This window comes from Struthio camelus, chromosome 5 (assembly GCF_040807025.1).
Source record: "Struthio camelus isolate bStrCam1 chromosome 5, bStrCam1.hap1, whole genome shotgun sequence".
Taxonomy (NCBI): Eukaryota; Metazoa; Chordata; class Aves; order Struthioniformes; family Struthionidae; genus Struthio; species Struthio camelus.
The window spans coordinates 45,529,463-45,544,257 of NC_090946.1; the positions used below are offsets into that span (position 1 = coordinate 45,529,463).

At 44.3% G+C, this 14,795-nt stretch overlaps 1 protein-coding gene across 2 annotated transcripts in view; it reads right to left on the reverse strand.

Annotated features, from left to right (window-relative positions):
• Positions 1-7,529: 7,529 nt before the first annotated feature.
• Positions 7,530-14,795, reverse strand: part of GALNT16 (polypeptide N-acetylgalactosaminyltransferase 16) — a 74,854-nt gene continuing 67,588 nt past the window's right edge. The window contains exons 15-16 of one of the 2 annotated variants that reach the window (XM_009689888.2): positions 11,273-11,412; positions 8,557-8,644 (exon numbers count right to left, since the gene is read on the reverse strand). In XM_009689888.2, the coding sequence (XP_009688183.2) occupies positions 11,275-11,412 (138 nt within the window). In that variant the 3' untranslated portion in view covers positions 8,557-8,644; positions 11,273-11,274. Of the gene's footprint in view, positions 11,413-14,795 lie in introns of both variants that reach the window. The other variant, XM_009689887.2, reaches the window with a different exon arrangement.

Genomic DNA, 14,795 nt, shown 5'->3' on the forward strand with positions numbered 1-14,795 from the left:
AGCCTGTACTGCCCAAGAATGCAGCCACAAGCAATGAGTTCACCGGGTAGCAGGAGCTGATACAGTCACTACCAGCAGGGCAAGGCACCACTGAAACAGTGCTCTCTTTACAGTAACTGTATTGCAGTCCACGGAGTAACCTCTACAGCAGGGTATTTCAAGGGCTATTCAGCAATGCTCTTTTTCAGCAGAAAACAATACAGGTTGCTTAATGCAGATTCCTCTGTAACCATGATGCATCAGAAACACCTGATGGAGCAAAATTCCCACTGAGGCCGAAACTGGAGAAAGGGCAGAAGTCAGCTTTAGATTTGGTATTTAATTGCAGGATGTGACAGGATGGGCTGTAGTTGTGTATGAAACTGTCCTCATTCCATTCCTCTACCTACTTACAGTGTTTGCAACTCAAGTGTTGATCACTGCCAGCCAATATTTTCTCAGATGAGGCAAATCAGCACTTCAGAGCTTCAAAGAAGGTTAAAGGGAGGAAGATATTTATGTTTATATAACATTTCTGAGTGAACTGGGGGTGAAAGGGAGCAAGGAGATGGGAGTGGGAAATCGCTGATATTGTATTAATAATAATGTAATAACAAGGTTTGGATACAAGTTTTCTACTTAAATGCTTTTTGACAGAAAATTAGATTTTCAAGTGCTCACATCATTGTCCTTCTTGGAAAAAAAAAAGTCTTCCCTTTCACAGAAAAGAATAAGCTATTTCTGAAGATCCAAAGTCCTCCAAGACCTCTTAGGAGTTGCAGCTGAGGTTGTAAATATTCCTGTAAACAGGCTGATTTTCCAGACCAGACTTCATATCCCAAAATGCACCACAGTTTCTTCTCCAGGTCATGGGAAAAAATCCCTTTCCATTCAGTTTTAGTATTAACATGAGTTCAAATACCTTTCTACTGAATTACAGTGGTGTGGTTGTTTGTATTAACATAATAACTAGAAACCACAGTCCAGAACACGATGCCATCAAGTATAGACAAACTACACCCAGAAAAGCTTATGATCGAGGGAACAAAAAGAGAGAAAAGATTTTTTTATCTCCATTTTACTGATGTGTTATGCAGAGAGTCTGTGGTACAGCTAGGAATTAAAACCCCGTTGCCTGATCCATTAGTCAGTTGCTCTATCATGGCTCTGTCACAGCCAGTCATGCTAAGTAAGCATTAAAATCCTTGAGAAAACTAAACTCCTGTGTTTCCTAATGCTATGGCAGTGCACTACTGGTTGGCTTACACAGCCATTATGTTCCTCAATGCTAGTGCAGCACCTTATGCTTCCACCTCTGTCAGGAGCTGAGAAGAGGGCCTGACTTGACCGTTGTACAGAAGGAGACTGCTGGGGGACAAGCAGAGATTGCCCATCTCCCACTATGAAACACCAGCAGCCACAGAGGCAGTAATTACTCTCCTTTAGTCAATGGCAAACAGTGCCAGTGGTGAATACTAGAGGAGTCTGGCATGGGGCTGTGGTGACTTTGAGAGGAGAAGAATGTTTAAACTTTAGACTTTTCACTGTGAAGTGTGCCAATTTGTGCCCATACAGACAGCAGTGGTGTGTGAGCCAGAGGCACCCAGCAGCCATGTCAGCGTGGGGGCTAGTGCATCACATAGCAATCACAATTACCCTTAATTACATGTCTCCACCAGCTGCTGAGATTTGGAGAAATATTGAGGAGGTGGGGAAAAAAAAAAAAAAGAAAAGGGAAAAAAGAGGCTTTTGCAGTCCAGGTAAATTTTTCCAAGTTGATTGCCAACACTCAACATTCCCCAGGGCCTTTGTTAGCAGAGAAAAAACAGTAAAGAGATTGAGAGATACAGGAAGAGTCTTCTCTTTCTCCCTTTTAAAATAACCTAGCCAGCATTCAAAATCTGGGACATTTATACATGTGTTCTGCATATGTCTCCAAGTGATCGGGGTCATGAAAGCTTAACATTTCTCCACTTTGCTGATGTGACAGCTGTGACAGCACCTGGCCTACCCCATCTACACTGAAATATTTAGATACATCATTTTCTTAGGGTTAACCAGAATTCACAAACTGCACTTAGACAGGTTCTTCTAAATCAGCATAGTGCTGTCCTTATCTGTCATGAAAAATACTGCATTCAGTGAGACAAGTATCCAGCACAAAAGGCACTAACTCTTGAAAAATAATGGCAACAACAAGAAATCTTTCCCCCTTTTAGCAGTAAATTTTGATAGGTATCAACAAGAAGGAAATTAATTCCCTTTTTAGCTTCCAAACAGCCACTCTGAGAGATAAGAAATATGTGCTCTGCAACTCCAAGAGTTTCAGTATGCATATTTCAACCCTTTGTTCAATTACAAATTATTATCAATACTCTGCTGCTGATTCCAGTCTGAACTTGCTCTCTAGAGACCTAAAACAAATATTTTTAAAACAGTTACAGCAATTTTATTTTGTTTGAATGTGCACTGATAGCATATCCACAATCAGAAATCCTGTGGGAATTGAAGAGACCGCTTTGGAGAATAAAAGCAATACAGGAAGTAGTAGATGATTAGAGGAGAAACAGCAGAAGTTGTATAGTGCTCTTCTACATGCAGTGATATTTTAATAAATAAAATGCTATTAGGTAAGTCTTTAGATCGCTCTGTGCATTACTGTACATCTGTTAGTTTCATTATTCCTATTTCACAGAAAGGAAATCCATGGTAGGGGGATGAAAGGCAATGCTTCCACACACTTGCACTTATGTGTTTTTCTTTAAATTTTTCAGAGGCCTCAGCTTAAGATAGCAGGGTCAAATTTGGCCATCTGTGGTTGATTGTGTCAGCCTACTGAATAACAGCAGATAGGGCAGTTTAAGTAATGTCGTCCAGATGAATTATTTAGCAGTAAATTTGTCTGCAGGGAGACAAGCCTGATTCATCAAAATAGGTAGAGAATGCTGGTCAGGCTGGATATTGGTTGGGCATGTGAGATGCTGATTAATATGTATGTCCTAATCTCATGGTAGTCCAGAAATTTTATCCTAATTTTAGGCTAAGACAGGGAAAAGACAAGAAACTTGTCCAGGGCCCCACAGCAAAACAGTGGCAGAGGCAGGTCAGAGTTCCCTTTTCTCAGCCCTCTCTCTAATATCAGAACTTTTTGATGCACTGCTTTCAAAAAAAATATTTTGAACTCGATATTGATTGTTTATTCAAGGGAGAAAATAGCGTTCTCCTAGCCCATCTTTGGAAAAGAAGTAAGAAGATGAAAATTTTTAATTTCCCATCCAGAAAGATCTCAATATCCATCTCTGTTGCTGAAGGAATTTCAGGCAAAAATAGTATTGATTACTTAAACTTGGAATGAACTAATTCAATCATTTTCAGTGTTCTTGCCTAGATTGGATCTTGGCTCATATGCACTGAGAGTGCAATGGTGATGCAGCAACAACGTCACTTGGAGGAACACAGTAATGGTGTGACAACAAAACATACCACAGCTGCCTGTTTCACACAGGCTCCAATACCAGCAGATATCAAAGAAGGCACAGCACATAGTGGTACCTCTTTTTAGAGACTCTCAGGGATTCAAAGAAGGCAGTTGACTAATTTGGAGGAACACAATTCATTGGCATTTTTAGCAATGAAAGGATAAGCCATGCCCATCAGTGCGTTGTATTTAATGAGCTGTTAGTGTGCTAAGCTGAGTAGCAGTAACAAAGCATCATCATTCTGTGTCACAGTAAGAATTGTTTTCATACGTCAACATGTTCTGGTAACTTATAGTAAAAAGGAAACATGAAATAAACTTTAGAAGACATCAGGCTCGACCCTCAGACATGTCAGGGGAGGTAGTTCTGATGCAGCCCATCATTTGTACCGTTATTAGTAGCTCATTCTTTCTAATGAAAGTACAGCATGTGTGATAAGACCCTTCCCATGGGATTATGACTCTGTGTGGCTGGTTAAAACAACATCTACAGCTATGTCAAGAGCTTGAATCTCCCAGGCATTATACCATTCAGTTAAGGGTGAGCCTGCAACAAGTAGTGGACACTATCTCTGGCAGGAGCAGGTGTCATGCAATGGTGCAAAGCACAGAGCTAATAATTTACCAGAAGCTATTTCTGGCCCTAATAATTCCGTGTGCCTCTTCTGCAAATGAAAGCAAAGACTCCCTTTGCACTAGACATCAGATACAAGTAAGAGTTAGGTAATGTTACTGTTTTTGCCAAAATATATGAAAAAAAATGCAGAGCATTTAAGTTCACAAGTCTCGTTACGCCTGATCTGCCTTCCTGAATGTCAAGTCTTTTACTCAGAAATCAGATATAGGGCTACCTTAAGAGAAAGCATCTTCTGCAATGAATGCCAATGTGTTATTCTATTTATAGTAAAGCTGGCAAAACTTCCAGCCAAATGACATTGCAATAGTACTCTGTGAAGGAGGACTGGGCACATGACAAGAGAGTAAAGAAAGTTCTCCCAGCTTCTCTTCAGCTTTGCACGTGAAACCTTGACCTTTCTGCAAATAGTCTACCTGCTAGTTGGCGCTGATAAAGAGATTAAGAGAGGCTCACAGTCTGGACTGCTATTAAGGAGTACAAGAGGGAATGGGACTGGCTTTTGGCCCTTAACTGGAGTTTCAGTTGCTGAATTTAAAATGTAATATTGACGCTGGGAGCTGCAGGTGTCATAGAGAAAGGAGCTGCTGGGGGTGGATAATTGGGCTTGTAATTGTGGTTCTCTGCTTTTCCTCCTAACCTGCATAGCGTTGGCCTTTTGAGGGAACAGCGTTGCAGGAGCCTGCAGAGCCAGGTTTTCTCCATGTGCTTAGTTAGCAGCTCCTGTGATTTAACAAGTGTGCCGCTCACACACTGTAACCAGGGGGAGTTCTGCGCTACTCTGAGTCCATTTTCATGCAACACTTGCACTTGAACTTCCTTTGTAGCAGACAATTCCTGGTAACACATGCATATTAATATGCCCATATAGTCACTAACCTGCAGGGAAGTCTTCTTGTGAGGGAAAAGAGTTCTCACTTAGATGGTTGGGTAGTAGGTAGAAACCCCTGGAGGTGACTGCAGTGGCCACATATCAATATACCTTTGCCTTGTTCTTTGTGTAGTCCAGTTTCAGGGGAAAACACCCTAACTCTCTAGGCCAAACCAGTTTTATCCAGCTGTATGTGCAACTGTATAATGCATCAGCTAATATGCTGTTCTGAGAGGTGGCCTGAATTTTGCAGCAGTTTTGCCACCTACTCACATAGCATTTGTTCTAATTAATCTCCTAATTATTTCAGAGTTAGCAGGAGAAGCATGCTGCCTTTAAGACATCCACAACAAGGCATGCAGCTGGTGAAGGTCGGATCAGTGAAATTTTCCTCGACTAATGTCTTAACATTCCTCCAATCTAAGTGAGAATCTGGTGTGTTATCAGAATCACTTCATACTCTGAGTGGCTGTGGTGCTCACAAAAGACAGTTCTGCCCAGTGTGAAAAGGTGTGCCAGAGTCCTACCAAGCTTTAAGCTATTCTGCTAAAGTTGCATAAAGCAGATGCAAATTAAAACAAAATGGAGATTGTTATAATCATACAGCATGTTTTGTTATGTAAAGAGATTCAAACCCTAATTCCTTCCAATCCTAATTATTGTATATGGTTTTTCTTCTTTTAATAATTTTCTGTCAGTCTGCACAGAAAATGTTCTTCAGTGTTGGAATGATTTCTGTGAAGTAACATGTAAACGACAAGCTTGCAATTCTGTATTATGTGCTGGAACACAGGCATGAACCAGTCATGGAAAATCCATGTGAGTAGGTAGATGGGAGAGTAGTAAGTGCAATTGAAACAAGAAACTCTTATCTGACAAGGCCAAAATAGCCTAGGAAGTCTTTCAAGTTCAAGCAGATGGGCATTTTCCCACCCTTAGCTGCGATCCAATTTTAGCCAAAACTAAAACCTGACTATATGGGATACAGTAAGTTTGTTGATGAACTTAGGAAAATCAAAAGATGGGCAGAAGAGTAGACAGCCTACTTCTCTGCTGTCGCTAGGATAAAACTGTAAGAGGTCCAACAAGCGGAACTGAGAGTTACCTACCTCCAAACACCCTGCAGCCCAACGACAGAAGATTTTTGAGAATGAGGAAACACTTGTGCAAAGTCTCTCTCTGTATCAAGCAAGTCTTTTTTAATAAGCCGTGAGAAAAAGGAGATCTGGCATCTAACTTCCCTAATGAACCCAAACTGGAGAACATCTCTATTTCTAAGAAAATATTCTGCTTCCTGAGTGCTAAACTGGACTATTTCGGCACTTTAGAAAGGCTTGATTTGCTTTTTGAGACAAAGCATTTCATGAATATGATCTGCATGATCACTATAGGTGTGGTCCTTCTGTATTTTTAACTTTGTGCAAAAAGGGTCTCCTCTGTAATTTTTCCCCACACAGTGTTTGACAGTCTCCCATGATGCAACTGTTTCTATCCCAAACCCTTCTCCACCCCTTTTATGTGCTAGGTCACTGCATGTCTGACCCTCCTCTCCTCAGAGGGGATGTTCCCCTCTCTTGTTCTTCTCTTGTCCTCCACTATTTGGCCCTTCAGAAGACCAATATTTCATTTTCCTAGACAGGCCAACTTAAAGCCCTTCCAGCCATTATTAAAGACTGAGGAACTCTTGGTTTCTGCGGTACTACAGAGGTTGCCATTCAGGACGTACATGGCAAGATTCCAGGGAAAAAGCTCCACTGATGTCCTGCTAGGGAAGCAGAAGAAAGAGAGAAAGCCCCAGCTCTTTTCCCTTTTATCAAGGCCCGCTAGCACTCAAATACTAGACATGCTACAAGGCAGGATGAGGAAACACTGATCTCTCTCACACACCAGCTGACTTCTACCAAACCCTCTTTTCCTAGAGAGACACTCCAACACAGCTGCTTTCTGCAGAGGCAGATCCAGCATCTCCTAGTTTGAAAAATCATCTGTGGGTGAAATAGCAGGCAGTTAAGCCCTAATTTTAAACTCAGATCCCCCAGTTGGCATTGTTGGCTGAGCTTTATACACGAGGTGGGAGGGTGAGATCACTGTAGACGAAGCTCAGCAGCATGCATGCCAGCAGGTATCCAAGGCTGGTGATGCTTCCCTGCTAGAGGCAGAAGAAAGGCCTCTGGGAGCTCTAGTGAGGAACAGGCAGATTGAAAACTGGAAGAGAAGATCAAGGAGGGGGTTATAGGAAGAATTATTTCCTTCTCCCTCCTACCCCCCAGCTATATCTTTCAGCACGTAAAAAATAGTTCACTAACTGCTCTTCTCAACTTTTGCCAGAAGGGATACTTCCTTCTCAGTCTGTTCAGGAGGGCTTCTTCAAGCACTTGCAACTGACAACGCCATTGCATCCTATAAATCTCTGTGCCGGCTCCTCCAATGCCCTTCCTGCAATGCAAAGAACTGGGATATGTCTGAGGATACAAACCTAGCTGGAGACAGCGAGGGACCAGGAGAGCAAGGATGAAGGCTCTTTTCCAACAGGAAGTAAAGGGGGAAAAGAACAGACTGAAACACTTTAGTCAAATTAGATTTTATTCAAGGCATTAAACAGAGTCTGGTACATGCTTTCTTCAAGAAAAGGGAAAACAAATCTGGGTTCCACATAAATTACATCTGGCAAAGTGCAACTTACAATGGAGTGGGGAAGATAAACCCTTCGAGACTGATTTCTGTACAACAGCAGTTTTGGCTCCTTTTAAAAAAAAATCATCAGTCCCCACAAAGCACATGAAATTACATTGGATGTTCTGATATAATAACAGCTTTCTTAACAGACCTTATCAATGTGAATGCTCTGTCTTCACAGTCTAGGGATCTGTTTAAAGTAAGGAAAACAAGGATGAGCAGCTCCTTGTTCTGAGTGTTAAAGAAACAAAGCGCTTTGGGCCAAATTTGAGGGCTCAGGCAGTTTTCTTTCAAGGAATCCCTCTGGAGCCCTGTTCCAAAGCAGTTTAGTTTGCCCATATTTGAAAGCAGCCTTTTGTAATGCCACTTCTTTTCAGCAGTTGCTAAAACCCAGAGGGAACCCATGGCCTCGATATGAAGATGTGTGCGGAGGTCTGCACTGGCCCTACAGGAAGGTCTGGTGAGCAGTGCTTTGGCTGCCTGTAGAGTACAGCAGTGGGGAGGTCACCTCAGCATGATATGTCCAGAACTGGATAGAGCTCTGGTAGCCCTTAACTGTAAGGGGCAGTTTAAGTTTCTGACCTCTAGCATCTACCCTCCCTTTCCCTTCTCTCCCCCAGGCTAGGGCATCTGAACAAGGAGGGAGTCTAACCTTCAGCTGCCCCAGCTCACAGCCCCAGATGGATGCCAGGCAGTAAACAGTGCTGACAGAGGCAAAAATATACATATACTAGTCTAGGTACCTCTGCCATGGGAGCAGTCAGTAACCTCCAACATAGAAATCAGGCACAAAGTCAAGGGCAGTAGCCAGTGCGCTAACAAGAGCCTTTTGACCCAAGGCTGACCCAGAGCTTGGAGACTGTATCTAACCAGAGTTCCTGTTGTCTACAGCAGTTAGGAGAAATGTTTGTAGAGGAGCTGGGTCCTAGTCCCATTACGATTATGAAGAAGGAATTGCAAGAAAGCTGCACATACACAGATGGAGCAAGAAGGAAGGAAGCAGTACCTGGTGGAGGAGTGAACAGGCTGTTAGCTGCAACCCTTGACCTGATGGGGAGTGAAATGGGAGAAGCTTGGATGCATTTTGATGAAAACATGTAATCCTTAAGCATTTTATTGTATATAGAGATTATATACAGTACCTGCTCACTGGCCTTTTGTCTGTCTTTGCTTCAACTTTTTTCTAGCAAGGTCTGTGAGAATCTGACCTAATGAGGAAGAATAGCATCTCCTGCATCTTCTTGTCTAAAAAAACAGTAATGACCGGTAGGATGGCATCTCTCCCTCCCTGAGGGGGTCTGTCTGCCCTGCCCTCTTCCTTTTCCTAGGCTAATTTCTTTCATTCTCTGCTCTTTCCTTTTTCTCTAAGCTGTGGTGTCAGCGGTCGAAGCCTCTCTATGCATCTCTAAAGGGAAAGATAAGTCTCTGCAGGGTCAGTGCTGCCTTTCCCACAGACGAGTGTAGCTGCTCCAGGGTGTAAGCACAGGAACAAAGGGAACGGCCTCCTGAGTTTTCACTGGGCTGGCCAGTTGTTCATTTGGTTAATCAGAGCGTCAAGATGGTGAGCCACTGTCAAAGTGAAGGCGGAACAGGAAAAGAGCTCCTGCCACCTGACTGGATAAAAGACCTAACTTTTTAAATTAAAAAAAAAGAGCCAAGAACAGAAAACAAATCTCCCCGTTCTCAGCACATACAAATACTCATCCGAAGAATGGCGTCCGTTCTTTTGTTAACTGTTTGGGCTAATAACAAGCTGGGAGAAAGCACTAAAAAGCAATACAACCATAGTCAAAAGCAGACAGTTGTTCAGAATCCAAATGAGCATCCTCTCCCTCTTTTACACCAGATTAGAAGGGTCTCAGGCAAGCAATTGTCTACTGAAGGTAGCCAAACTGTATGGACCCTTTGCTAGGCTCTTTGGGAGTGGTGCTGGTTTGCAAGACCCAGCTCCAACAGGGAAGTTCAACAGATATAGTAGGAGAAGTTAAGATTTTGGGGATTTTTTTTTCTTCAAAAAGGTGAACTTCCCTTGCCAGGTTTGAAAACCCAAAGTCAGCCTCAGCTAGCTGGTCACTGGAAGCAGAAATGGGATGTTAGCTAGACACACCAGTCATCCTTGATATCCCCAGAACACAAAGGAGACATCATCCACCAGGGCAGACCTATACCTTGACAGTATTTGTTCAGTGTACAAATACTCATCTCTAGGAGAGGCGAATGGCAGTTTCAGCTTCACCAACTAACCTTCTCAAGCTGATCCCAGGGAGGAGAGCTGAGCATCACAAGCGGAGCAGCCCCAGGCCTTTTAGCCTCCTGCCTTTGAAGCAACTAAGCAGAAGGATCAGGTGGCTTGTCACATTGGCCATGTTCACGCAGGCCACTCTCTGGTGTGGAGTCAGTGAGGGGGCTATGCTTCAGCCTGGCCAGTAGCGGGAACCCTGTGATGGTGCAGGGGCTGCCCCTGCATTCCTCCATGCAAGGGGGAGGTCAGATGTGCTCCTTCCTCAGGCCAGCACCTCTCTCCACTTGTCAGCTCTGAATACAGCAGCACTGTCAGCACACTCTGCCAGAGCAGCTCTTTGCATCACTGTAAGGGTGGGATGTAATAGGTAGTGTCTGGCAGCATCATGTAGAGCAGCTGGAGAGTGGCCCCAGCAACCCCCGCATCCCAAGGCTTAGGCATTCCTTTCCTGACGGTCAGGCCAGTTGGTGACAGACCAGCGGAGCAGCAGGGGTGACGAGCACACACTGCAGGCCAGGCTGGCTGCAAGGTCCCTGTGTGGAGGCTCCCTCACATAGAAGTTCTCTTCCACAAGAATTTGGTACCCTGAACCCAGCCTTGGGCAGGGTCCAGCTGGGCGGGCTAGGAGTTTTCTCACTGAGGCAGTGCTGGCCTTCCACCCATAGAAAACAGGGAGTAGGAATTCAGTAGGGAGTAGCCCCCCCAAACAAACTCTGGTTGTGCTGCCAAAATAGATCGTCCCTTTCCCAGCTGTTTTGTCAGAGTTGGGCCCCATTTCCCAACCTTGGCCCCTTAGGCTGCAGGTAGAGGAAGGAACAGGCCTACCACAAAGAAGTTACAGTTCTGCCTCAGGGGTCTGCTAATCCCTTCCTAGCACCTCCACTAATCATGATGACTCTTCTATTGGCCACTCCTTACTGCAACACACCAGCACACACATGCATGAATGATGCATGATGGTAGAGCAAAAAGCCAGGGAAGCTAAAGAGCTACCAAGTACTTTTACAATCATCGTCTAAATTATTGGATTGAAGGTCATGGGCTTTGGATGCAGAGAAAGGAATGGATGAGGAGAGCTGCAGGACAGTTCTGGTCACTCTGAGCATTGAAGTGGATCCTTTCCTTTCTCTGCGTGCTATTGTGCGCAGACATCAGTTACAGAGGAGCACTGAAATCGGATGGGCCGATTTCATTAACACTCCTCACCCTCTCTCACCCCCAGCTGCTTCTTTGAAAAGCTCAAAAACAGCAAGTGCTCAGCTGCAATGGTGGCTTGCTAATGGGCATGATGAAAATATTTAGGGTTAGACATACTAAACCATTCTTCCCTTCCTAATCCCCCTCCGTTCCCAAAGTCTCATGCACAAAGAAGCAAGGACATCTCTGTGCTACCATCATGTGGCTTGTAGCAACTCCCACTGTTGTCCAGGCACATCTGCTTGGCAAGGGTTGGTCACCACTCTTCCAGCTTGGTTTTCCAGGCAGAGACCGCTGACAAAGTGTTGAATGAAACCGCCTTTCATCTTCCACTTCTGTAAGAAGGGAGATAAGAAATAGGCTGTCACTTCCATTTCACCAAGGAACAGTGAATCCAAGCTGGAGGGGAAAGGTTGAAAATAAACCGCAAGTAAACCACAACCACTGGGGAAATTTAAAATCAGTTTATGGGCAGCATCTCCAAAGCACTGTCTTCCTATATTAGTGATAGAGGGGTTTGAGTTTTAGCTAGATTGTAGGGCTAGACATTCAGAAGCATTTAGAACACAAAATTCAGCAGTAGAATCTTCAAAAGCATATTATGTTCATGATTTCCCTGCCGTTCTTTGCCCTGCATCTCTATGCAGCCAGATACTTCTCAAAACCTGAAACTCTTCCACAATTCCTCTCCAATCCACAGAAAGCATCATAGCAAAAAATCACACTCCTTGCTGCTTGACTTGGTCATCTCTCTCTTCCCTACCCACTCATCTCTCCTCTCATCAAATTCAAGACTGTTAGCGGCACTACACTAAAAGCTCTTTATATCTCTGCAGCCTTCATAGCTAGCTCTTCTTCATGATCCTAGCTGCTCTACTGACATTTCAATTTGTAAGTGTCCTTTTGACAGCTTCTCAGTTAATATCTGTCTGTATTCTACAGTGTTGTCCTCTGGGTCTGCTCCGTCAGTGTATATCTACCGGACTCCATGTGTACGTTTTTTCTGAAGGTCTGCTTTGGTTGTGCAGCTTTCTAGGAAACAAAACTATGTCCTAACCGTGAACTGCATGTTCTTCTAGGAAAGGTCTGTACTTTCCATCTCTGATGGGAAGAACTGGGGCCATTCTGGCTGTTGGTGTAGAACAAAAAATAGAAATGAATCTGTGGACTTGGGATCTCCCAGGTGAGGCTGGACTGTTCCCCTCCAGCAGGGCACAGTTGAGCTCAGCAAGTTATTGGATTGCGCACTCCAGGATCCTGGGATTTTCCCATCACTTGTTTCTGTCACATAGATGAACCAGTTAGCATTTGGGTCTGGGTGCCCAGTCGGTCAACAGCCTGGATATTATGAGGATGTTTTGGCTAGGCCATGGCACTGATGAGGAAAAGGAGACAACTTGACAGCACTGATGGACCTTAAAGCTATTATAGAAATGCTTTGCAAAGGAAGTAAAAAATTCCTACAATATCTAGACTTAATGTCAAAATCAACTGACACTGTAATTCTTGGGTAAGTAACCCAGCAAACAGCTCAGGTTGCTATATGCTGTGTTTCAAGTATCCTGTTATGCTCACGTATTGCTGATGGCTCTCCTCCAAATCTGGGTGCTAGTAGTTATGCTTTTTGGAGGGCAGGGCCATTGCAAAGCCCAGAACAATCGATCCCTTCTGCAGCACGTAGAACTTCAAGACAAAATACCAGAGGGAGGCTCACTTTGCCATGGCTTCTAGTCCTGACTGAAGGGTTGCTACTAAAGGAGGGCTGTTTTTGCAGCTGGTTTTAATAGGCAAGAGGTCAGAAGAACATAGCAATGATGGGGAGGATGATACAAGGCTGCCTGATGCACCCAGCGGAGCCTGCAATGCTCTCACCAGCTACTACAACCCAGTGTTCACATGTGTACAATCCAGAGCCATCTAACTCTCATCTGGCAGAAGCTCCCCTTGCAAAAAGCTGAGGAGGAGTTAATACCATGAAGCAGTAGCTGTAATCATAGAGCGGAAATCAGATCTTCTCTCCTTGAAATCCCCAGGCAGTAACATTCTGTGCTTATCTGTTGCGGTATGACCTCTGCACAATGGCCTCCCCACCACTGTTTCCCAGGATTATGGACACCTCACTGAAGAGACTCTTGCCCTTTCCCAACTCCCTGCTTCAAAGTACACCTACTATGCCAAGAGATAACTCTTCCTTGCCCTCCACCGTTGCCCCTGCCTCTGTAGTTGCCAGTTCCAAGCTTCCTCCTTTGCCTTCACTGGTGTGTGAGCTAGGGAGCACCTGCCAGCCTTCCCTCTCACATGTCCCATAGCTCATCAGAATACCCTGCTGTAAAGGAGTACGCTGTTGTAAGATTAGAGGTGGAGGACAAGGGCAATTACCAAGAGACACTTGCTTTCTTATTCCTCCCAGCTGTTTAGGAGAAATCTGGCACCACTGGGAGATTCTCTCTCACGTTATTCCTCTAGATTAGAGATCCGCTGATGTTGATCTCTCTGTACTGAGTAGGTACCTGCTGCACAGTATGTAGGAAAAGTGTATGGCAACAGAAACAGCAAGACACCAGCAAACACTCACCAGAGCACATTTTCTGCTGCTAACAGACTACACCAAATCAATGAACTCCTCAGTGATTCACACCACTGGAAAGCCCAGAGTTTCAGAGGCACCTCGGGGTCCCTCTGTTGAACAGCAAGTGGGGTGTGGATAATGATGGGAAGAAGGAGGAGGAATGTTGAGAGAGAGTTGAGATGGAGAGTTGGTATAAGCCTCATCTAGGCTGCAGGAAGGTGCTATGCAGGGAGCTTCTGACCAGGAACTGTGCTTTGCTGCCCTCCGCAAGATACCAGACAGAGTTCATGCAAGTTCACCTGCACGCTTTGGAAGAAGCTTCTGTTTGATTGCCAGACCACAGAATTGCCAAGGACAGCCCAGTACCTAATCCTGCAGGGACACATTATATCTTAGACCCCTAAACAGGATGGGCAGTGTGAGTGGGTCAAAACTGGAGATACAGTGTTTCTCTCCTAGCTTCAGCCATCTCAGAGTTGGTCACCTTAGTCTAAAGTAATCACCTAGCAACACGCTGATAGAGGGGGCCAAAGTAGAGTTACCCTCTGGAAGGACCCAGCTTTATCCACAGACTGCACGGGGAGCCTGGACAGCTAATTTTTAAAGGGCAGTGATGATTCCCACCTTTAGAAAGAAAAAATGCCTGAGCAGGCACCACCTGTGTAAACAGAGGAAGGCTACAGGGAGTCTACTCATCTTCTGCACCCAGATAATTACAACTAATCAGCTTCTGGAAGGGAAGCCTTTGGAAGATCTAAGCATTGCCACAATTTGGAAAGTTTTGGCTTGAAAATCTACCTCTATCTCCCTTCTTGTGCAGATGGAGATAATGCAGTTTACTGGTCCCACCAGGTTCAGGGTGGGGATGGGAAAAAAAATCAATATTTCAATTGAAATATTGTCCCTCTCTCTGCTTGATCCTCTTCCTCAAATGTCAACCAAAAATTTCCCTACTTTTTTGTAAAGCTCTCTCTCCATCTTTGCTATCTGTCTTTGTAAAGTACATTGAGATGGTTAGATAAAAGCATTCCAAGTGCAATTGCTGAAAGAAAAGTCAGAAATAGTCAGTCGTCCTCTACCAGTCAGTGAAATACCCCAATATATACAAGAGCTGAAAGTATTTACATGAGTGTAACTTTTCAGGGTAAC